The sequence below is a fragment of the Lethenteron reissneri genome, chromosome 45 (genome assembly GCF_015708825.2).
Source record: "Lethenteron reissneri isolate LAM-NWPU_2019-01 chromosome 45, ASM1570882v1, whole genome shotgun sequence".
In the NCBI taxonomy this organism is placed as follows: Eukaryota; Metazoa; Chordata; class Hyperoartia; order Petromyzontiformes; family Petromyzontidae; genus Lethenteron; species Lethenteron reissneri.
In genome coordinates this window covers 3,334,272-3,355,760 of record NC_083823.1, presented here as the reverse complement: position 1 = coordinate 3,355,760, position 21,489 = coordinate 3,334,272, and the positions used below count along the sequence as shown (strand labels likewise).

At 50.2% G+C, this 21,489-nt stretch overlaps 1 protein-coding gene across 6 annotated transcripts in view; it reads left to right on the top strand.

Moving 5' to 3' along the window:
* The window catches only part of LOC133353936 (serine/threonine-protein phosphatase 2A regulatory subunit B'' subunit beta-like), a 90,545-nt gene extending 71,160 nt beyond the window's left edge, over positions 1-19,385 (top strand). For all 6 annotated transcript variants that reach the window (XM_061570455.1, XM_061570454.1, XM_061570451.1 and 3 more), the window contains 9 exons: positions 1,732-1,806; positions 3,439-3,525; positions 4,289-4,445; positions 5,332-5,380; positions 8,044-8,133; positions 8,295-8,470; positions 9,671-9,789; positions 10,874-10,980; positions 12,751-19,385. In XM_061570455.1, coding sequence (XP_061426439.1) covers positions 1,732-1,806; positions 3,439-3,525; positions 4,289-4,445; positions 5,332-5,380; positions 8,044-8,133; positions 8,295-8,470; positions 9,671-9,789; positions 10,874-10,980; positions 12,751-12,883 — 993 coding nt within the window. In that variant the 3' untranslated portion in view covers positions 12,884-19,385. The remainder of the gene's footprint in view (positions 1-1,731; positions 1,807-3,438; positions 3,526-4,288; positions 4,446-5,331; positions 5,381-8,043; positions 8,134-8,294; positions 8,471-9,670; positions 9,790-10,873; positions 10,981-12,750) is intronic.
* The last annotated feature ends 2,104 nt before the right edge of the window (positions 19,386-21,489 follow it).

Genomic DNA, 21,489 nt, shown 5'->3' with positions numbered 1-21,489 from the left:
ACTCTCACAGTGAGCAAATGCAACCCTGAGATCGCGTTAGGGAAATGGGAAGTTGTAGAACTACTTCTGAAATATCGCGTCAAAAAGCTGTGCGAATTTGAAAATGTAACCGCGATATTCTCAACTGGGATTACACATAGCAACGTCACCCCCTGTCGCCAAACTGCTACGGGCTACGTGAAACAGAGCGCCTTCGTGATAGCCGTGCACTATTAGACCAGCGTAAAAACTAAATAAACAAATTACTTGATTTAGCCACAGGGTAGAGCCGGGACGATGAGTTCATTTATCAACTCGAGATTGCAATCGACGTTTTTAAATTTCGGTATTTTGACCCCTTATAAGAAAACGGCGGCCGCCCCCACATCCTGCCTCCTGAAGGCAGGCAACCCCCGAGGAGCCACGCCCAGCGTGACGCGGCTGATGATGGTGATGGGGTCATCAAGCTCAGCCAACCGCCTCCCCTCCCATCCAGCGTCACGCGTGGAAACGGAGGCGACGATATTTTTTTACGACATTCTTTCCCCCTTCCCCCCCCCCCCCAACTGCAATTGTATTCATACTCTTTGGTTCTTTCGGTAAAGTCACGTAGGTAGAAAATAAAAAATAATATATCACGACGTTTCGATCGCGACACAAGCGATCGTCCTCGGGCGGGAAAAAAAATAATCCAGCAGTAGAGCTGCTGAACCAGGAAGAACACAGCAGCGAGAGAGCTGCTACAACAAGAGGTTATATATGTTGGCCAAGGGCAAGCAGGCGGGAAAGGAGTCCCATCCCCGCACGCAAGCACATCAGTTGTGTTGATGGAGGAGATTAGGGAGAGAGATTAGCATGCCGAAGTGAGCTTCCGTCGCTGCATAAGAGTATCGTCCCCGCATATGCGCACCGCAGCAGTGTTGATGGCAGATTAGCACTATAGTAGTAGGTTTTTACTCTTTTAAACTGGTACAAAACTGACACCTTTATTAGGTGTCAGTTTTGTACCAGTTTAAAAGAGTAAAAACCTACTACTATATTTTGCCACTGGTAAAAGAGATCTCATAGTGAGATTAGCACTATGTTGATGGGAGAGATTAGGCAGAGAGATTAGAGAGATTAGCAAGCTTCCAATCAAGACTGCAATTGTATTATATCCGATTCGTTGAATAATCGATATACTTAAATTAACGGATAACCCAGCTCGAATGATTTTCCCCGTAAAGAGGGTTAATAAAGTGACAGCCTTGAGTTGTGTTAATTTCTGCAGCTGGAATGTGCGGGGTTACAACATCAGCAAATGCAGCACTTTTTGTTTTTTGTATGACCAGTGGTGACTGGGTTGAGGCCATCAGCTCACTGGGATTGAGAACCCCCGTTTAATCACCATCTCTGTGTGGAGTCTGTATGTTCTCCCCCTGTTCTGCGTGGGTTTCCTCACGCGTTCTCCGGTTTCGTTCCATAGCATAACAAATAACACACAATACAACAGGCTGGTGTTGGCCAAAACATCCCACCGCTGAATATATTCCTGCAAATGACCCAAATTAGGATTACGCCCAGCAGCAACTAACGTCGCCCCCCGCTGCGACAACTTGGTAGGACGCTCCTGAAAAATAATTATTTTCCAGCAGCACCACCAGGTATACAAATGCATTATTGTAATTGTGAATGGCAATATATGGCTATGTTCAGGTCAAATTCATTATCGTTGATGTGGTTGTCCTCTCCCGTTTACGTCCCAATGCTCAGGACATCGTGGACAGTCACCCTGGACTCACATTTTTGAAGGAGGCACCGGAATTCCACTCGCGGTACATCACAACGGTAAGGCGATGCCATAGCCTGCAACCAACTCTGTGCCTTAACCATTGAATTGCCTCCCAGCCGTGTATAGTAAACCCACAACGCTGCAACGCACACTTGCCCTGTAATGTCATGTTGATAACCCGGGTCACTCTTGCAAACGAGTCTATGAACTTGAAACTTGACTGTGCACTGACAATTTACTCTAACCATGCAACTTACCACTTACCCTTAGACTACAACCGACCCGTAATCCTACAATATATCCTAACTTTGCATATACCCTATCTCCCGAACTCTACAACATCACCTAATCCTATTTATTAAAATGTACTTTAAAACAGCACCGCGGTTTTTTCTGCTCAAACAAGCATGGCTCAGCGCTCATCCTCTTTTCACCAGTGGTGGAAATTCCTCATTCCTATGGTGGCGGCGGCGTGGTCGGTGAGAGAATATACCCTGGCCCTACGTCAGCGGTTTGCCGATTGGCTTGTAAGGGCTTGGAGGCGCCCGGCGTTCGCCCATTGACTCGGTCTGCGGCCAGCGGCACGCTCGTGCCGCGTCGCGGGGGTGACATTACCGGGAAACGAAACATCGGCGGCAGCTCGGTCTCGGGAGCGGCCAAAATCGGCGTTAATAATAACCACGCAGCTGCCGCCCCCGCACTGATCTCCACAAATCCCGGGCGCGCGCTGCCGCCCGTAAGCCTTGTTCCACCGCGAAACCGTGGCGGTGACGCTGGGATCACCGTTCCCGTTGCCCTTGCGACGCAGCTGACTTTTAGTTTCGTCAGCCAGCCAGCCAGCCGTATGTCCCGCGCGCACGCTGCCAGCATGGAGTCGTGCCGGGTAAGACTCTTTCCTTTTGGATTGAGCGCTTGGCGAACGCGATTGGTTTGCCTAAACTAAACCATCAACTATTTTTATTTCACCAAGTTAGGTTCGCTGAGCTATACAGCTCTCTTTCGGAAGCGACCTGGCCACAAATGATAGGTCAACGAAGTGGCTTATCACGTGGAAATGTACGTCAGACAAATACTCTTAAATGCATATTTCTAAATGTGGAGGGAAAAACCGGAGGAGCCGGAGAAAAATCCACACGTCCACGGGGGAGAACATGCAAACTCCAAATATACAGCAGCAGGCGTCAGGGTAGAGATTGAACCCACGACCTCCTGTATACCAGGCGAGGTAAACACCCGGCAGCCGCTAGAGGTTCTACGTGCGCACGCTGGCTCGCTCGCTCGTCGTCGTCAACCACGATCTGTCCGCAGCTGGATAGAGGCCTCCTCTCATGTCACCGCGAATCCGCTCACGGTCCTACGGCGCAACGGTCCGTCTCGTTGATTTAGTCGCACCGCGTTCCCGCGGTGGGCCTCCTCCCGGGTGAGTTACCTCCTTGGGCTGCCACTCCGTCGTTAGTCTAGACCAGCGGCCAGCATTGCTTCTATCGCGACGTGTCCTTACTTTTCTTAGCAGTCGGTACGATGTCTCCAATTTGCATGCTACGTTTTCCTCCTTATGCATTCGTGTATATTTTCAAGCATGCCCTGGGTATTTTCGCCGGTTCGTGCGTTGAAGGGCGCTGTCAGATGCTGCAGCATTCAAGGGCCTTGGTGAATTCAATTCCCTACCCGACCACCCGCACCCGCAGGTGATCCAGAGAGTGTTTTACGTTGTGAATCGCTCGTGGTCCGGACGGATTTCGCTGACCGAGCTACGGAAAAGCAACTTCCTGCAGGTGAGCCGCGCATTCCCTCTCAGCTTTTTTTTGTTGCCGAATCTTCCATCGATCGATTGATTGACAACGGTCACACTCGGCGCACAGTTGTCCATGCCAAAGTCAAGGAATGAAATACTCTTCTTCGCATATGAACATCGCTGTTAAGAGACCGATATGTGTTTCCTGAGACGACGATCAGGGACGTGAGAGTGTGTATGGGGAGGGGAAAAGGGTAAGGAGGGTGGAAGGTAAAGAACACGCTGGGAGAAAGACAGGGATGGGGAGAGGAGAACGGGAAGGTGTGAGGGGGGGGGGCACCATCTTGCTCTTAGCTCTTCTCCTCCCCTTCACGAAATCACACATTCATTCGATGCTTTTTTCTTTTCATACGTTTAAATATTTGCAGTAAACACTGTCGGCTTCCCCACAACGTTAGACAGAGTTCAAAGTGGGGCATAATCCCAGGTTAACCGTCGCTGAGATTTACTCGGTTGCGCAGTTCGTATAATGTTCCCTCATTCAAATAGTTAGAAGAACCGCCGTGGATTTCCGACACAGGGAGACGGAATTTAACCGACGTTGGGCAATATGACACCCGACTGACATTTGAGATTCGAGCGAGCAAACTTCCGACGGCGCGTCTACATTTCAAACTGCAGCAACACGGCGTCGAAGATATTTTGTTTTTCATCGTACTGACGATGACGACGAATATGTTGTTATCGATGATTATGATGATGATGACGACGATCGCTGTGATTGGCGACTTGAATGGGTTCAGACGCTTGCGCTGCTCGAGGAGGAGGAGGACATCAACCAGATCACCGACTACTTCTCCTACGAGCACTTCTACGTCATCTACTGCAAGTTCTGGGAGCTGGACACGGACCACGACCTCTACATTGACCGCAAGGACCTGGAAAAGCACAACGACCACGGTACGGCTCGTACCAACGCTTCAACTCTAGCGCGTTGTTGTCCGTCCCCCGCACGTCTGACTAGCACGGTTGGCTACGTTCAACGTACACACTTGCAATACAAACAGCCCTGCCCACTAGCTACGACCCTTAACCCGAGACTCATGCTTATCGTGACCCTAATCCTGACACTACCCCGAAGCATAATCGTAACCCTGTTCCTGAGTGGAGTTTTAAGCTCAATCATAGCTTTCAAATGATAACTTTAACCCTGACAATTAATCTTAGCCATAACCCTAACCCTGACACACTTTTTCAGAGTGATCTGGCCACAAATAAATAGCCCAACGAAGTGGCTTATCACGTGGAAATTTATAGCAGCCAAATACTCTAAACGTATGTTTATTAACGTGGAGGGAAAAACCGGAGGACCTGGAGAAAAATCCACGCGACCACAGGGAGAGAGACACGCAAACTCCAAATATACAGCTGTAGGCGTCAGGGTCGTGATCTAACCCACGACCTACTGCATACCAAGCGAGGTAGTTAACATCTCCTAGCCAATGTGATGATGATGATGAGAGAGAGAGAGACACGCAAACTACAAATATACAGCAGCACGCGTCAGGGTCGTGATCTAACCTACGACCTGCTGCATACCAGGCGAGGTAGTTAACTATCTCGCCACTCTGGTGAGCACCTGGAGAAGACTCGCCAAATGTTTTTGGTGGACACCACTGGAGGCTCCGCACAGACGGGAACACGAACCCACTTACTGTACTTCCACCGCCCGCCCACAAAATCTTGTGTGATCCTACAAACATTCTCCCCCCCAAAGCGCCAGATTACAACCATCTTTGCATTCAGCAGCAAAGTCACTGCCGTCGATGTTTTCCTGTCGCCGCAGCGATCTCAAGCCGGATGATCGACAGGATATTCTCCGGAGCTGTCACGAGGTACGCGGTGCCTGATGGCTCGCGCAGTGCGGCGTTTGCGCAGAACAAGGCGGCGCCGTGACGCCACGAAATCGGCACACCCCGACGAAATCACCGACCGGAGGGGGCTCGTCCCCCTGCCCATATTTGGTCTCGTGGAACCCGAACCGTGGTGCCTGTTTTATCGATTCTGGTCGCGGTCGATCCGACAGCCACGTTAAGAGTATCGGCTCACCGAGGGTCAATCGCTGCTTCGATTTCAATTGGCGAGCGACCCGTGGGTCCAGTAATCCCATTGGGTGGCACAGCGTCGTGCTTAAAAGCTCCCTTGTTGTTCGATTGGCCCATATCGTGCGTGTTGGGTGAGATTCGCTCGCAGTCCGTATTGATCGCATTCCAGCGCCGGTGTTTGTGTGAGCACGAGCGAGCGACAGCCCCATGGGAGGAACGCGTGTGGTTTGGTGCGGTGTGCTGCCGTGTGGTGTGCTGTTTTGTGGTTTGGTGTCGTGCGATACGGTGTGGTGTTGAGCGGTGTGGTGTGGTGTTGTGTGGTGTTGAGCGGTGTGGTGTTGATAGGTGTGGTGTTGAGCGGTATGGTGTTGAGCGGTATGGTGTTGAGCGGTGAGTGGTGTGGTGTTGTGTTGAGCGGTGTGGTGTTGATAGGTATGGTGTTGAGCGGTATGGTGTTGAGCGGTGAGTGGTGTGGTGTGGTGTTGAGCGGTGTGGTGTTGAGCGGTGAGTGGTGTGGTGTTGTGTTGAGCGGTGTGGTGTTGATAGGTATGGTGTTGAGCGGTATGGTGTTGAGCGGTGTGGTGTTGAGCGGTGAGTGGTGTGGTGTTCATCTTCTTGGTTCTTTCGGTAAAGTCACGTAGAAGGGAAGTAATACAAATAATAAAAATAAAACATAATAAAATAATTCTCACAGTGAGAATTATTTTATTATGTTTTATTTTTATTATTTGTATTACTTCCCTTCTACGTGACTTTACCGAAAGAACCAAGAAGATGAATCCCTGCAGTCACGAAAGCTTTAAATCGAAATGGTGTGGTGTTGTGTGGTGTTGAGCGGTATGGTCTTGAGCGGTGTGGTGTTGAGCGGTGAGTGGTGTGGTGTTGTGTGGTGTTGAGCGGTGTGGTGTTGAGCGGTGAGTGGTGTGGTGTTGATAGGTATGGTGTTGAGCGGTGTTGTGTTGAGCGGTGTGGTGTTGATAGGTATGGGGTTGAGCGGTGTGGTGTTGAGCGGTGAGTGGGGTGGTGTTGTGTTGAGCGGTGTGGTGTTGAGCGGTGTGGTGTTGAGCGGTGAGTGGTGTGGTGTTGATAGGTATGGTGTTGAGCGGTGTTGTGTTGAGCGGTGTGGTGTTGATAGGTATGGGGTTGAGCGGTGTGGTGTTGAGCGGTGAGTGGGGTGGTGTTGTGTTGAGCGGTGTGGTGTTGAGCGGTGTGGTGTTGAGCGGTGAGTGGTGTGGTGTTGTGTTGAGCGGTGTGGTGTTAATAGGTATGGTGTTGAGCGGTGTTGTGTTGAGCGGTGAGTGGTGTGGTGTTGTGTTGAGCGGTGTGGTGTTGATAGGTATGGTGTTGAGCGGTGTTGTGTTGAGCGGTGTGGTGTTGAGCGGTGAGTGGTGTGGTGTTGTGTTGAGCGGTGTGGTGTTGATAGGTATGGTGTTGAGCGGTGTGGTGTTGAGCGGTGAGTGGTGTGGTGTTGTGTTGAGCGGTGTGGTGTTGAGCGGTGAGTGGTGTGGTGTTGTGTGGTGTTGAGCGGTGTGGTGTTGATAGGTATGGTGTTGAGCGGTGTGGTGTTGAGCGGTGTGGTGTTGAGCGGTGAGTGGTGTGGTGTTGATAGGTATGGTGTTGAGCGGTGTTGTGTTGAGCGGTGTGGTGTTGATAGGTATGGTGTTGAGCGGTGTGGTGTTGAGCGGTGAGTGGGGTGGTGTTGTGTTGAGCGGTGTGGTGTTGAGCGGTGTGGTGTTGAGCGGTGAGTGGTGTGGTGTTGTGTTGAGCGGTGTGGTGTTGATAGGTATGGTGTTGAGCGGTGTTGTGTTGAGCGGTGAGTGGTGTAGTGTTGTGTTGAGCGGTGTGGTGTTGATAGGTATGGTGTTGAGCGGTGTTGTGTTGAGCGGTGTGGTGTTGAGCGGTGAGTGGTGTGGTGTTGTGTTGAGCGGTGTGGTGTTGATAGGTATGGTGTTGAGCGGTGTTGTGTTGAGCGGTGTGGTGTTGAGCGGTGAGTGGTGTGGTGTTGTGTTGAGCGGTGTGGTGTTGATAGGTATGGTGTTGAGCGGTGTTGTGTTGAGCGGTGTGGTGTTGAGCGGTGAGTGGTGTGGTGTGGTGTTGAGCGGTGTGGTGTTGAGCGGTGAGTGGTGTGGTGTTGTGTTGAGCGGTGTGGTGTTGAGCGGTGAGTGGTGTGGTGTTGTGTTGAGCGGTGTGGTGTTGAGCGGTGAGTGGTGTGGTGTGGTGTTGAGCGGTGTGGTGTTGAGCGGTGAGTGGTGTGGTGTGGTGTTGAGCGGGGTGGTCTTGAGCGGTGAGTGGTGTGGTGTTGTGTGGTATTGAGCGGTGTGGTGTTGAGCGGTATGGTGTTTAGCGGTATGGTGTTGAGCGGTGAGCGGTGCGGTGTGGTGTTGTGTGGAGCGGTGTGATATTGTGCGGTGTGTTATTGTACGTTGCGGTGTCATGCGGTACGGTGTGAGCAGGGGACCGGCCACCAAGCGCGAGAAGCGGATGAGCTACGCCGACTTTGTGTGGTTTCTCATCTCGGAGGAAGACAAAAAGACCGCGACGAGGTGAGGCGTCGTGTAAAACGAATTCAACAAATGTAGCAGCAACAGAAATGCTCGTGCACCGTTGTCTGTGTCGTGTCCACGCGTATGCACGTGCGTGCGTATACATTATTGCGTTCGTGTGCTCGTATGCACGTTTGTGCTTGTGCGCGTCCGTGCGCCAGTGTGGAGTACTGGTTTCGCTGCATGGACCTGGACGGCGACGGCGTTCTGTCCATGTACGAGCTGGAGCACTTCTACGGCGAGCAGTGCGCGCGCATGGACAAGCTCGGCATCGAGCCCCTGCCGCTCAGCGACTGCCTCTGCCAGATGCTCGACCTCGTCAAGCCCCAGGTGGAAGGTTCGTGTTGTCTTTTGCGAATCTCTTTTGCCGTGCCGACCGCGCCGTTGGTCGGGCTGTCGTGTCACGTGACGAAGCGTCCGTTGGGAGCGCTCGCAGGGCAGCCGCCGACAGAAGCGGATATCGTAGAGCTGCCTCCGAGATGCCGACAAGTGACCTGCGATCGGCACGCGCTGGGGGGGCGGCACCCTCCCCACCCGCTCGCTCTGCCACGAAAGTCTCATGGGTAGTCGCAGGAGGGTGAAACTGATATTTGTAATTCTGACAGTGCAAATATTTGTAAACTGAACTGCTTTTAAATTTCGATGTAAAGCTTTCGTGACTGCAGGGATTCATCTTCTTGGTTCTTTCGGTAAAGTCACGTAGAAGGGAGATAATAAAATAATGGAAATGAAACATAATAAAATAATACAATACAATTATATACAATACAATTATATTATTTTATTATGTTTTATTTTTATTATTTTATTATCTCCCTTCTACAAGACTTTACCGAAAGAACCAAGAAGATGAACTGCTTTTGTTGTTTAGTTTGTTGTCCTTACCCCGCACCTCCGATTATCATGGTTGGCTGCGTACGGTGCAAAAAGACATTCCTGCGGAGGGAGCTGGTAGGAACGTTGGGTTGCTCGGTCAACGGCCAGGGTCAACGGCGGCGTGGTGTATTCCGCAAATATGGCCGACTGTGAGGGCGGGCACAAGCCGGCGTGAGTAAGTTAAACGTTGAGTTTTATAAGGGCACCACGAGGTGACCAGCCCCTCCCCACCCAGACCCTCCCCACCCTCCCCTCCCAACCCAGCCCCTCCCTCCCTCCCCACCCAGCCCCTCCCCACCCTCCTCACCCAGCCCCACCCTCCCCACCCTCCCCTCCCCACCCCACCCAGCCTCACCCTCCCCACCCAGCCCCTCCCTGCACAACGGACACAATGATCCCCTGTGGACTGATGTAACCAGAAGGTTCCTACCAGTACAAGTTCAACAATACAATGTGACCTGGACTGAGGCTGTCAACTCACCAGACTCGAGAATCGGGTTTGATCAGATGCGACTGAAAGCCGGATTCGAACCCAGGATCTCTGCAGTGGTCAGCTCATGACTCAAGCCACCTCTGAACAACTCGGCCGCCTTGGGAGATTTGTAAATTTTTTTCCCGTTGAAATGTTTTTGTTATCGTCTTGGTGCTCCCCCGTCCCCAGGCAAAATCACGCTGAAGGATCTGAAGCGGTGCAGAATGGCGTACGTCTTCTACGACACGTTCTTCAACCTCGAGAAGTACCTGGAGCACGAGCAGAAGGACCCCTTCTCCGTCCAAAAGGTATCGCGATGCAATTGAGGAGACTGATCGTCGGCTTGCTGTGGCCTGCGGACTGTTTTCGGCTGCTGCTCTGCTGCCAATTCCTTTGGCTTCATATTCTTGGTTCTGTCGGTAAAGTAACGTAGAAGGGAAATAATGAAATAATAGAATATAGAACAATAAAATTCTCACGACGTTTCCATTGCAACACAATCATCATCAGGTGTATTGTTGTATTTTTATTATTTTATTATTTGCCTTCTACGTGACTGTACCGTAAGAACCAAAAATATTAATCCCTGCAGTCACGAAAGCTTCAAATCGAAATTCCTCGGCTTGCGATCGGTGTTGACAAATCGGCAAGAATTTCTGCGCTTGTGCAATTTGTACTTTGCGTTCTTTATTTGTGTTTAGCAGTCGTTTTTGTTTTAGCGGCTTGCTCACCTACCTCCTCTCAATCTCGCGCCTACATCGTACAGCTTGTTGATGTAACTCGCTGACCCGCCCCGACTGGACACATTCATGATAAAGAACTTCACTGCTCAGTGGGATCCCTCCAGGATAAATACGGATCTTGATTCTGAACTCGCCCGCCTCGCACGCCCGCAACCAGCGCAAGCTTGCGAGCCGGTGCTCTCGAGGTGCCTGCGTACACTACCTAACGACCGCCTTTGAGACCACCCCACGTGCTTCGCGCCGGCGTTAATAGGTGCTCGATAATAGCGATTGCCCCAACAGTGTCTTATGGCTATACGGGGGATCTTTTTAGGGGTAGCTGTAGTGTAGCGGTTAGTGCACTGCACTACGAACCCAGTGATCCGAGTTCGATTCCCGGTCACGGCCAACATCAGTGACAATTATATGAACCGGGCCTTGGCCCTCCCCTAGGTCGACTCAACCTTGAATAATTACGTGGTACAGTGTATAAGTGTATAAACATCGCCACTGGGGATGCAAAGGCGTTCGGGCGTGGTGCTGGCCACCCACCCCCTCGTGTGCCATCGCGGCCTTCAGATGTGCTCGCTAACAGCACTTGGCGTCAACAGTCTGTTAAAGATTATACGGTGGGGTGGGATCTTTGTCTCTGTCTCGTGTGTGTGTGTAGGAGGCAGATGGGGAGGTGCCCGAGTCCTCGGACTGGGATCGCTACGCCGCAGAGGAGTACGAGATCCTGGTCGCAGAGGAGTCGGCAAACCAGCGGATGCAGGCCATGTGAGACACAGAGACTCACGCAGCAATAATTTTGATGTTTAACACGTAGGCTTTCGCGACCAATATTATTCATAATAAAGGTTTTTTGGGTTAGATCGCCTAAGTATAAATGTGTCGTAACCCTCCACCACCCGACTGAGCCAGTAAGGTTTGTCACTTAAACAACGCGTTAATTAGTTCACTACTTCAGAGTGTAAATCCACAACATTTACAATTTACTTTCAAACACACCGGTGGGCTAAAGTAGTAACTAAATGGTGTGTTATAGTAGTAGGTTTTTACCCTTTCAACTGGTACAAAAACTTGACACCTTTATACAAGGGATCATGTTTGCAATAACCACAGCACAAGCAGTCAAAATGCAAACAAAAAGAAACAACTTTGATAATGATATGCACTGTCCTTGAAGTTGATTGGTCCACACCCGAGACAGCTTTTCTTAGAGCCTAGTCTCCATTGGTGTTGGACCAGATAACGCCAAAAGGCGTACAACTCAAAAAACAGTGCACCATCAGAGTATTGAGAGCTCGGGGTAAGCATTTACACTATGAGACCTCCTTTACCAGTGGCAAAATATAGTAAAAGGTTTTTACCCTTTCAACTGGTCAGTTTTTGTACCAGTTGAAAGGGTAAAAACCTATTACTATATTTTGCCACTGGTAAAGGAGGTCTCAGTGTAAATGGCGCGTTGTTTACGTGACAAACCTTACTGGCGGTGTCGGGTGGTGGAGGGTTACAACACATTCATACGTCCGCGATTTCACCCACAAACCTTCATTGTGAATAATTATGATGTCAACCTGTACCCTGGCCGCTAACCACCGCCCCTACAGAGAACCACCCACTAAAGGATATCATATAACTACTTCTTAAATGACCTGTGATTGACACGCTAGAGGGCAGCACCCTCCCAACCCGCTTGCTCTGCCATGAAGAATATTTGTTCGTTGTAGGAGGATGAAACCAATAATTTCAATTCTGATGGCATTAATGTTTTCAACGTGCTGGGGTTATGTATTTTGTTGTTTGTGCAGTCATTGGTTTCTTCCCTGACAATGATAACTCATCAGCCTCGAGACTCCAGGTTGATCAGCACGATCCCATTCTCAAGAGCTGGAATTTAGCCAAACAGAGTGCAAATTAAGTGAAGAACCAATTTTGATGTGTGGGTTTTTTTTTCGTCCAAATCTTTGGTGACTGGGCCACAACCAACAACACTTACAACCCTGATTTAATCACAGGTCTCTTTTTGGATTTGAACCCTAGATCCTCAGCGTTGCCGGCTGGACAGAGCCAGCCGGTCACTGTGTCTGATGATGATGATGATGATGTTGTCGTCGGTGGTGCTGGTGGTGGTGTTGTGGTGCTGCAGTGGAGAGATGTTAACTACCTCGCCTGGTATGCAGGAAGTCGTGGGTTCTATACCGACCCTGACTACTGCTGTATATATGGAGTTTGTGTGTCTCTCTCCCCGTGGTCGCGTGGATTTTTTTCCGGTCCCTCCGGGTGTTTCCCTACCATACATTTCCACGCGATAAGCCACTTCGTTGGGCTATTTATTTGTGGCCAGGTCACTCTGAAAAAGTGCGTCAGAGTTAGGGTTATGGCTAAGATTAATTGTCAGGGTTAAAGTTATCATTTGCAAGCTATGACTGAGCTTAAAACTCCATTCAGAAACAGAGTTACGATTATGGGCCTTACTTGGTAAAGTAAGAAAACAACTTTTTGTTTAGTTTTAGTTTGTAACAGTTTGCTGGTTTGTTTGTGCAGCTCGTACGAGGAGGACCTGGAAGAGGCGTTGCTGGGAAAGCAGGTCGGGCGGCTAACCCTGAGCGACCCTCCCAACCCAAGCACGCGCTTCAGCGACGACCAGTACGAGTACGACGACGACTTCGAGTACTGAACGCGACGACATCGCCCTCCCGTGTCCCTTCCCTGCCCGTCTGCCCGCACATCCGTCCGTCCGTCTGTTCATATATTTGCCGGTCTGCTTGTCGATCCAACCATTCATCCATCCGTGTGTACATTCTTAAGTTTCTTCCGTATTCTTTAGGTCCATCTGTCCTGCCTATTAATTCGTCCATCTTTTTGTCGGTTATCTTGTCCGCCTGTAAATCTTCATACACATCAGCTTGCCTGTCCATATTGACTGAATACCAAAAGGCTAAACACTTTGTGTGCGTGTGCGTCTCTATCTTTCTGTATCTGTCACTTTCACAAACTCTCACCGTCTCGCTGTCCTTTGTACAGCTCTCATTGGCAGAGACTCTTTCACACCGGATTCTTTCTCTAATCCATGCATTTGTACATAGACCACAGAGGACTCTGCAGGTCACGCTGAGGTTAGGCTCTCTCAAGCCAAACCAAACAGGGCCGAGCACAGCCTTCGCTTCTACCGGTGGCTAGTCCCATTGAAGCTCAGCACTGTCCAGGCACAGTGAGCAAATTGGTAGCCCCTTGCTGTGATGTGTTGACGCCCCAGCGGCGTCTCAGCGTTTTCCCCCCCGGCTTGGCCGTGCTAAACCGGGCTAAAATTGATGACGCAGCGCTAAGCAAGATGAGGGCCGGCTTTTTATAGGCGTTGGGCTATGCTGGGCTGGTTCTCAGCGTTGCAGAGTTAACGTGTTTTAATTAACCGTGTGTTAATGTGATCGGATCGCCAAAGCCCAGTGTGTGTAATCCTGTGTTATTACTCTTTAGGGTGTTGTTTTTTTGTATGTGATCAGATCATGGTTAGGTAGCATGTAGCGGTCAACTACTTCTTGTGATTACTTTCATTTTGATAAATTCGTAAGTGTCAAAATAACAATTACAATGGGGGGGGGGGGGGTATGATGGGGGGGGGGGGGTCAGCAGCTGGGACGAATGAGAGCACAGCAGCAGCCACAGCATGCACATCACACCACACACGGCCCGCAGTCACATCACGGGTTCTCTTACTTTGAACCCTGATGTCTATTGAAAGCAATGTGTCGTGCGACGAATTCACCCGGTGCTGCGAGTTTTGCGATGCAAAAGCACGCGGGATTGAGTCGCGTTACTTCTGAAACCTCAATCAAGTCTGGCAATCGCACCGACTCCTATTCCAGAATCACTCTTCCCATCTTGGGCCGGCCTCTCGCTCGCCCACATCGACCTGAGATGGCTCCGGTTGGCCCAGGACGCAAAGTGTAGTAGCTATACTGGGCTGGGCTCGGTTTGTAGCTTTGGCCCGTGTGTAGCATGGGCACTTTTTTAATTTTTAAGTTTGGTTTCTGTGTTTCGTTTCTGTTCCGGTCGTACATTAAACTAACGGTAAAGTTTTTGTCCAACTCGGAATATCCCAAACCTCCGCCGTGACCACCAGGTCCAAGCATCGTCGACCGGGTTTTGCACAATGAGTGCCAGTTGTTTTTTTTTGGGGGGGGGAGGGGGTGGTTGTGGGTTCACTTAACAATCGCGCTTTTAAGGCGCGGGCTTGTGAGCGAGGGTTGTGTGGACTCATGGCTGTTGGCGATAGTAGTAGCAGTAGTAATAATATTAATGAGTGCTAAGACGATTGTAATGGATGTAATTATGTGCACATCATCACAGCTGTAATATGTATACACACAGACACGTGCACGCGTGCTATGCAACACTTGTGCCGAGTGTTTCTGAACACTTAATCCTCTGTTGAGGTGGGGTTATATGTGAAAATTATATTTTAATGTAGGCCAATGCTGCCTTAGCGCACTGTGCCTCTGCATTCGACACAGAAATAGCACGTTGTTTTGGCACCGGGGAATAGCACAAATGCCACATGTCCCGCCTATTCAAAAACAACTCTACTCCGGTTGCGACGTACCGACGTAACGCATTTTGGCGGTCTTTATACCTCTCCCCCTGCGCGTTGTCGCGGTGGTTCGTGCCGCCATCGTTTGAAACCCACCGCATTAGCGGGCTGTGCCATTCCTTCGCGTAGGGGTGACAAGTTTGCGGAACACCACGGCGGGTGGCGGGCGGGGGGGGGAAATTTGCTACCCGTGGTGGCACGGGATGTTCTTGATAACGTTGCATCGTCAGCCTTTGAAAATAAAAGTGAATTTAAAAAATACAAAAAAGGGGCAGAGCTTCTTCAATAACGTTGGGGTTTCAATTATTTTAAACATGTAAGTAGTGCAGACCGTTACGATAAAATGAGACTTGTGATGCAAACGAGGCCCGTGCCCATGCAGTTTCGCAAACATTTTACGCCTGAGCTAACTTGACGGTCGTGTTCGTCACGAGGACGTTTCCACTGTGCCTGTCAACTTTTTTATAACGTTTCGTAAGCCGCGCTGAAACAACATTGCGTTTCGCACGTTTTCCGTGAGCACATTTCAATAAGTTCACATCATCATTATTATTAACGAAGACACTTGTAATGGACAAATACAACTTTTTGTTTTTCACACAAAAAAATTACCCAAACAAAAACTTCCAAGAGCTCACGTGACCCAGATGTCATTCTAACAACTGCTGTAACCTTTTGACCTTCTCACAACATCGTTTGCACGTTCCTTCCTGCGTTTTTTGAGTTTGAGTTTTTTCTCTCGTGATTGACCGTGCGATTGTTTGAAGCCTGTTTATAATTATTCATTTTTTTCCAATCGTACATTCCTGTGTGCTGTTCAAATTCTTTCCTGTTTCGCTCGTCCTGTGTGCATGTGCGCGCCCGCAAACACCTCGGACCGCTCGGCTGGTACATTCTCGCACACCGTTTCAATCACGTGGTGGAGTGGGTGGGGTGGGGGGGCGGCACACATTTTAAATGAGCGCAGTTTGTCCGAAGAAATTGAACTCGGGACGAAAAATGTATCCTCGATAGAGACATTTTGGAGTTCATTCCTGTCAAAAGTCTTGATACCCACAGACTGATGACGGGTTAACTTGACACTTTGAAAGAACTCCCAAACGTCTCCCCGAGTATACCGTCAGTGAGAGTTCCATTTGGTCCTGTAAACGTTTCCCACGGCCGAAATATTGGAATGCAACGTTGGCGTTTGCCGTGTGCGGAGGCGCCGTACTGAGACCAGCGGAGTCGAGGCAAAACCTCCCCCCCTGCTCAAATCTGAGTGCAAAGCGGTACCCATCTCCGTTGGTGGCCCCTGGGGGGGGCCTGCGGTGGACATTACACATTCACATGGCGGGGCCCAGTCTATCCATAGGAGAACCAGCTTTGAATCTGTGCAGAGGTTGAACTCGTTATATATCGAACGCAGAAGAACGACTCGCCTACACAAGAAATCGTCCCCTCCCTCCCCATGGTTTAGGCACTGAATGGGCCTGCTGGTTTCGAGTCAAACACTCGAACCACTATGCCACCCGGCTTGAAAGTTGCACAAAAAAGCGACGTCTCCTTATATCGATCAGTCAATCAGTCTGGACGTGCCAATATCTCTCTATCTCAATAAAGTAGGCATTGGTACCCGTTGTATGTATGTTGAGCTTCTTTCTGCGCATGGTACGTAGCCGACCGTGCTGAACGGGAACGGTACATGGGGCGTAGAGCGACGGGAATGAAGAGATTGCTACCTCGTAAGTTCGTGGCAACGTTTCGGAGGACAGGCGTGAGAGATGAGACCTGCGTTTTTTTTTGGGGGGGGGGCTGACTGCCGGGGGGGGGGGGCCGTTGCCTCTGAACGTTTAAAAGTTCGCCGGAGTTGTTCGGGTGCCGATGCTGATCGGCGAGCGTGCCCAGAGCATCGTTTTGCTCTTTCGAGGCTGTGAGCTCGTCAACAGAGGTCTGGAGACCACGCTTGCGATCGAAACGTTTGTTTTCGATTTGATAATATTGCATTTGGGTGACGCTGCTCCTGCTGCTGCGGCCGCATTGGCAGTGGCAGCGCGAGCACAATGAACAACGAATGTCAACACCTACTCGTCAAGAACACTGCCTTAAAAAAATTACAAATATATAATCGGTGACGTTTCGGGCAGTTGCCCTTCTTCACAAGTAACCCATCACAGCACATAAAGAACGACCATTGCCACAAAACGTTACGTGATTACTTGAAAAAAGCTATCTTTTAAGGCAGTGTTGTCGATTGATTTTTTTTTCCTCCAAGTGGATGCATGGGAGTCACGATGCACTTGCAATTCAAATGAACGTTTGTATTTTATTTTTCAAATGTGTGTGTGCGTGTTCATGTGACCCTTGGGTGCAATGGTCTTGCCAAGGCCTGGCAACACATCCTGTGTGTGAGCAAAGTGTTGCCTTGCAGCAGTTTGGCTCGACGGAATCGCTTCTCATCCCCCAGCACCACTTAACGACGACTCACACGACACTCACTGCGATCAGATCTACAACTTCTATATTATAAGCCTAGAGGTTCTACTCGTGGTTAAACAGGAATACCATAACGTTTAGGAGAGTGCTGGCAAAATGTCTGCACATATTAAAAGGGTCGCATGTCCGTTGTACAGTATTCTATTGCAATCAAATAAAATAAAAACATCTAGCAAATCTTCTTTCGTATGGCAAAAGACGTCAAATCAAACACACGTCAACCGCTTCAAGTCGGCACATGGCATCACAAAGCAATGCATTCATCGACTCTCACACTACAGCAACGCCTCGGAGTGCGTTCTCAATTCCTCCAATTCAATCGTCGGTCCGTCCGTCCGTCCGTCCGTGCCGCGTGACGAGGTCCTTCACCGCGACGGCGTCATTTTGCCGCGGTTAACGGAGACCGGGCGGCCGTTAGACGCTCCGCGCCCCCCACCTTCCCCGTGGAATTCGGCGCGAGTAGTGTGCCGATCTTGCTACGGTAAGATTCGTTCGAATAATCCTCGACCAGAGAGAGAGGGCCTGGAGCGGTGGCGGCAGGGAGCTCCTGACGTGATCGTGGCCAAGCAGCGGCCCCCTCGTCACGTGCCACCACGTCTGGCCGCCCGGTTCGTTTTGGGTTTTTTTCTTTCTCCCAGAGCGGCCGACGCGTTCCCGGCACGCCGATAGGGCGTCGCTCAGTCGACGGCAGATTCCTGGAGGAAAACACGAAATGGTGACGACAAGCAAGCAAATGGTTGCTTTTTTTATTTTTCTTTCGGCCGTTTTGTTTTTGAGGTGCCTTTTGCGTTCGGCATTTACATGTAATTGTTCGTAGCCTAGCGCGGTGGAGTCTTTAATTTAAAGAAAAGCAAATCATCTTTGGTTCTCGGCTCTTGGAGCAAAATGGTCCGTCTTTCCGCGGTGAATATTTGCTGGGCGATTATCTGCATCCGTTCGATCCAGAAAACGACATCAGGTCGATTGGAAATGCTCAAAAAGTATTGTGATTCCACATCTGCGATTGCGTCAAATATGGGAATTGTAATTGCTCAGCCCCTTGGCAATACGCTGAAGGCCTCACTGCACCGTGTCGATCGTGGGAATGATTGACCATACTTCACCACGTTGGTCAGTATGGGTCGGTGATGTTGAGGGTCCCGGGACCCTTTTAAGAGGTCACTGCCCACTCGTTATGGTTTGGGTTGTAGTACTGTGCAACATCGTAGTAATTGAAGAACATTGCAATGTAGAGACATATAGCATTGAACAATTGCGTAGTGTTCATGAAAGCCTTAGTCTCACTTGAATCGAACAATTCAGCCGTATTGAGCAATCGCCATGGCCACCAAATGAATGCCACCGAGAGCTGAGCGAATACGACACTTAAAGCAATACCACGTGCACTGCGATATCCGAGAGCATGGAGCCAAATTATGTGTTTTTGCTTCTTAAGTTATAGCTGGTATAGTTGTGATACACACAATGTATTTCTGTATCAACGTGTGAATAGAACTCCACGTTTAGGCTTTCCTATATCGCCCGGTACCAATGTTCACGTGCCAGCAGGTGCAATGCCCCTTGTTAGCGGGGACGTGGAAACATGAGACGGAGTACAGCTCAAGAGGATTGGGGGGGGGGGGGGGTTGAGGAAACGCTGATATTTCTGGAACTCTGTGAGCAGCCGTAGACTTGTGCCGTTGTCAGACTGCTCGTAATGTGTGCGGAGAATGCTGGCGGGCAATGAGGAAGAGTGATGGGATAAATAATTGAAGGGGGGCTGTACATCCTAAAGGAACGTTTGTCCACTCCGGTCCTCGCGACCAATCCCCCCCCACCGGTCCACGTCTTTCTTGGTGACCAGCCTTGTCTATTCCGTACGTGAACTAAGCCCACTGCGAACGCTTGCACGCACGTGATGGTTGGTGATGACGGAAAGCTGGATTACCGTGGGGCGTTGCGACCGACTGGAGTGGAGTCTAACGTTGTCCAAAAGGGCTGTGTGGCTCACTCCTGTCGTCGTGTGGATGTGTACGTGCCTTGATTTGTGTAAATAGTGAACTGTAAAGAAAAAGGATGTTTAAAAAAAAAAGTGTTTTCGTTGGTTTGCGTATTAAAAAAAGGTCTTGACTCCCAAGAGACTGTGCCTGGTCATTCCGAAGGGTTAGCTCTGAGAGTTTCATCATGTCCACGTGTTGACGACTGGAGGTCTTCTTCTCCTTGGTTCTTTCGGTAAAGTGACGTAGAAGGGAAATAATAAAATAATAAAAATAAAACATAATAAAATACAATTCTCACGACGTTTCGGCCACAACGCAAGCAGCCGTCCTCAGGTGAAGAACAGGTCTGTCGGAAAGACAGCGTCTGAATGAACACCACCAAGCTTTGCCCGTTATAACGTGGAATGCGTTTCCTGTTATAACGTGGAATGCGTTTCCCGTTATAACGTGGAATGCGTTTCCTGTTATAACGTGGAATGCGTTTCCTGTTATAAGGCGGTTTCTGAGCGGTCGGTGACGAATCCGTGTCTTGAGCTTCGCGGCCGTGGCGGTGGTGACACAGAACACGGAATGATGCAGTGACGCAGCGGCGAATCGTCAGCTGATTGCCCGGTCGTCTCGCTGTGCGTGTCGCAGTTAGTGCGCCGTATCTCGACAAACGTTATCGTTACGTTTTTTTTTGTTTCGTGGGCAAATTGCTAGTTCGCTTCACGCAACGTTTTCGCCGAGCCTGCGTCACGTGTCAGGAACGTATCTCATCATCATGGCTTGGCTTCGCGAACGAAGATCTAGGAAGGACATCCACGTCTTCTGCAGGCACGCTGGTGGCTGAAGAGGCCTATGCGGGACAGGCAGGTCCTGCCACAACAGCTGCAAGTGAAGGTCTCATCTGGGATGGGTGCTGAGGGATCACGGTTCTTCCTCCTCCTTTTGTCCTCCATACGGGCCCTGCGGGTATCTTCGAAGAAGGAGGTGGCCTGGTGGACTGTGTGCCGCCAGGAGTTGCGATCAGCTGCTTGTGTTGCCCACTGACGGTGATCGATGCAGCAAGCAGTGAGGGACTTCTTCAGGGAGTCTTTGTATCGCTTTCGTGGTGCCCCTATGTCGCGATGGCCAGAGGACAGTTCCCCATACAGCACAATCTTAGGCAAGCGGTGGTTCTCCATCCTGGCGATGTGCCCTGCCCAACGAAGCTGTGTCTTGAGGACCATGGCCTCGATGCTGATGACCTTCGCTGACTTGAGGACTTCAGTGTTGGCGACGAAGTCACTCCAGTGAATATTGAAGATTGTGCGGAGGCAGCGCTGATGGAAACGCTCGAGGAGACTCAGGTGACGACGGTACGTGACCCATGACTCAGCGCCATACAGGAGAGTGGTCAGCACAACAGCTTTGTAGACGTTGACCTTTGTGGCTCTTTTAAGGTTTCTGTTGTTCCAGACACGTTTGTATAGTCTGCCAAATGCACTGTTTGCCTTGGCCAGCCTGTTGTCGACTTCGTTGTCGATCTTGGCGTCAGACGAGATGACGCACCCCAAGTAGCTGAACTGGTGGACAGCTTTCAGTTCTGTTTGTTCAATGAAGATGCTTGGTGGATGGTGCTCCTCCTGGGGTGCGGACTGATAAAGAACTTCAGTCTTCCTCAGGCTGACTTCAAGGCCGAAGATCTGAGCTGTTTTCGCGAAACAGGACGTAATTCGCTGCATAGCTGCCTCTGTATGAGCAAGGAGGGCGGCATCGTCAGCAAAAAGCAGCTCCCTGATCAGTTGCTCCATGGTCTTTGTGTGGGCCTGCAAACGCCTCAGGTTGAACACGCTCCCGTCGAGACGAAAACGGATGTATACGCCATCAGCGTCGTCGAGGTCCTCTGTGACCTGCTGGAGCATCGTGCTGAACAAAATGGTGAACAGCGTGGGAGCAAGAACACAGCCCTGTTTCACGCCGTTTGCAATAGGGAAGGGCTGCGAGAGATTGTTGCTATGTCTGACTTGTCCAAGCTGGTCTTCATGAAGCTGGACGATCATGGTGAGGAACTTCGGTGGGCAGCCTAGCTTGTCCAGGATTTTCCAAAGTCCCTGCCTGCTCACGGTGTCAAACGCTTTTGTCAGGTCCACAAAGGTGACGTACAGTGCTTTGTTTTGCTCCCGGCACTTTTCCTGAATCTGTCTCAGGACAAACACCATGTCTGTGGTTCCCCGGTTGGCTCTAAAGCCACACTGGGTCTCTGGGAGGTGATCTTCA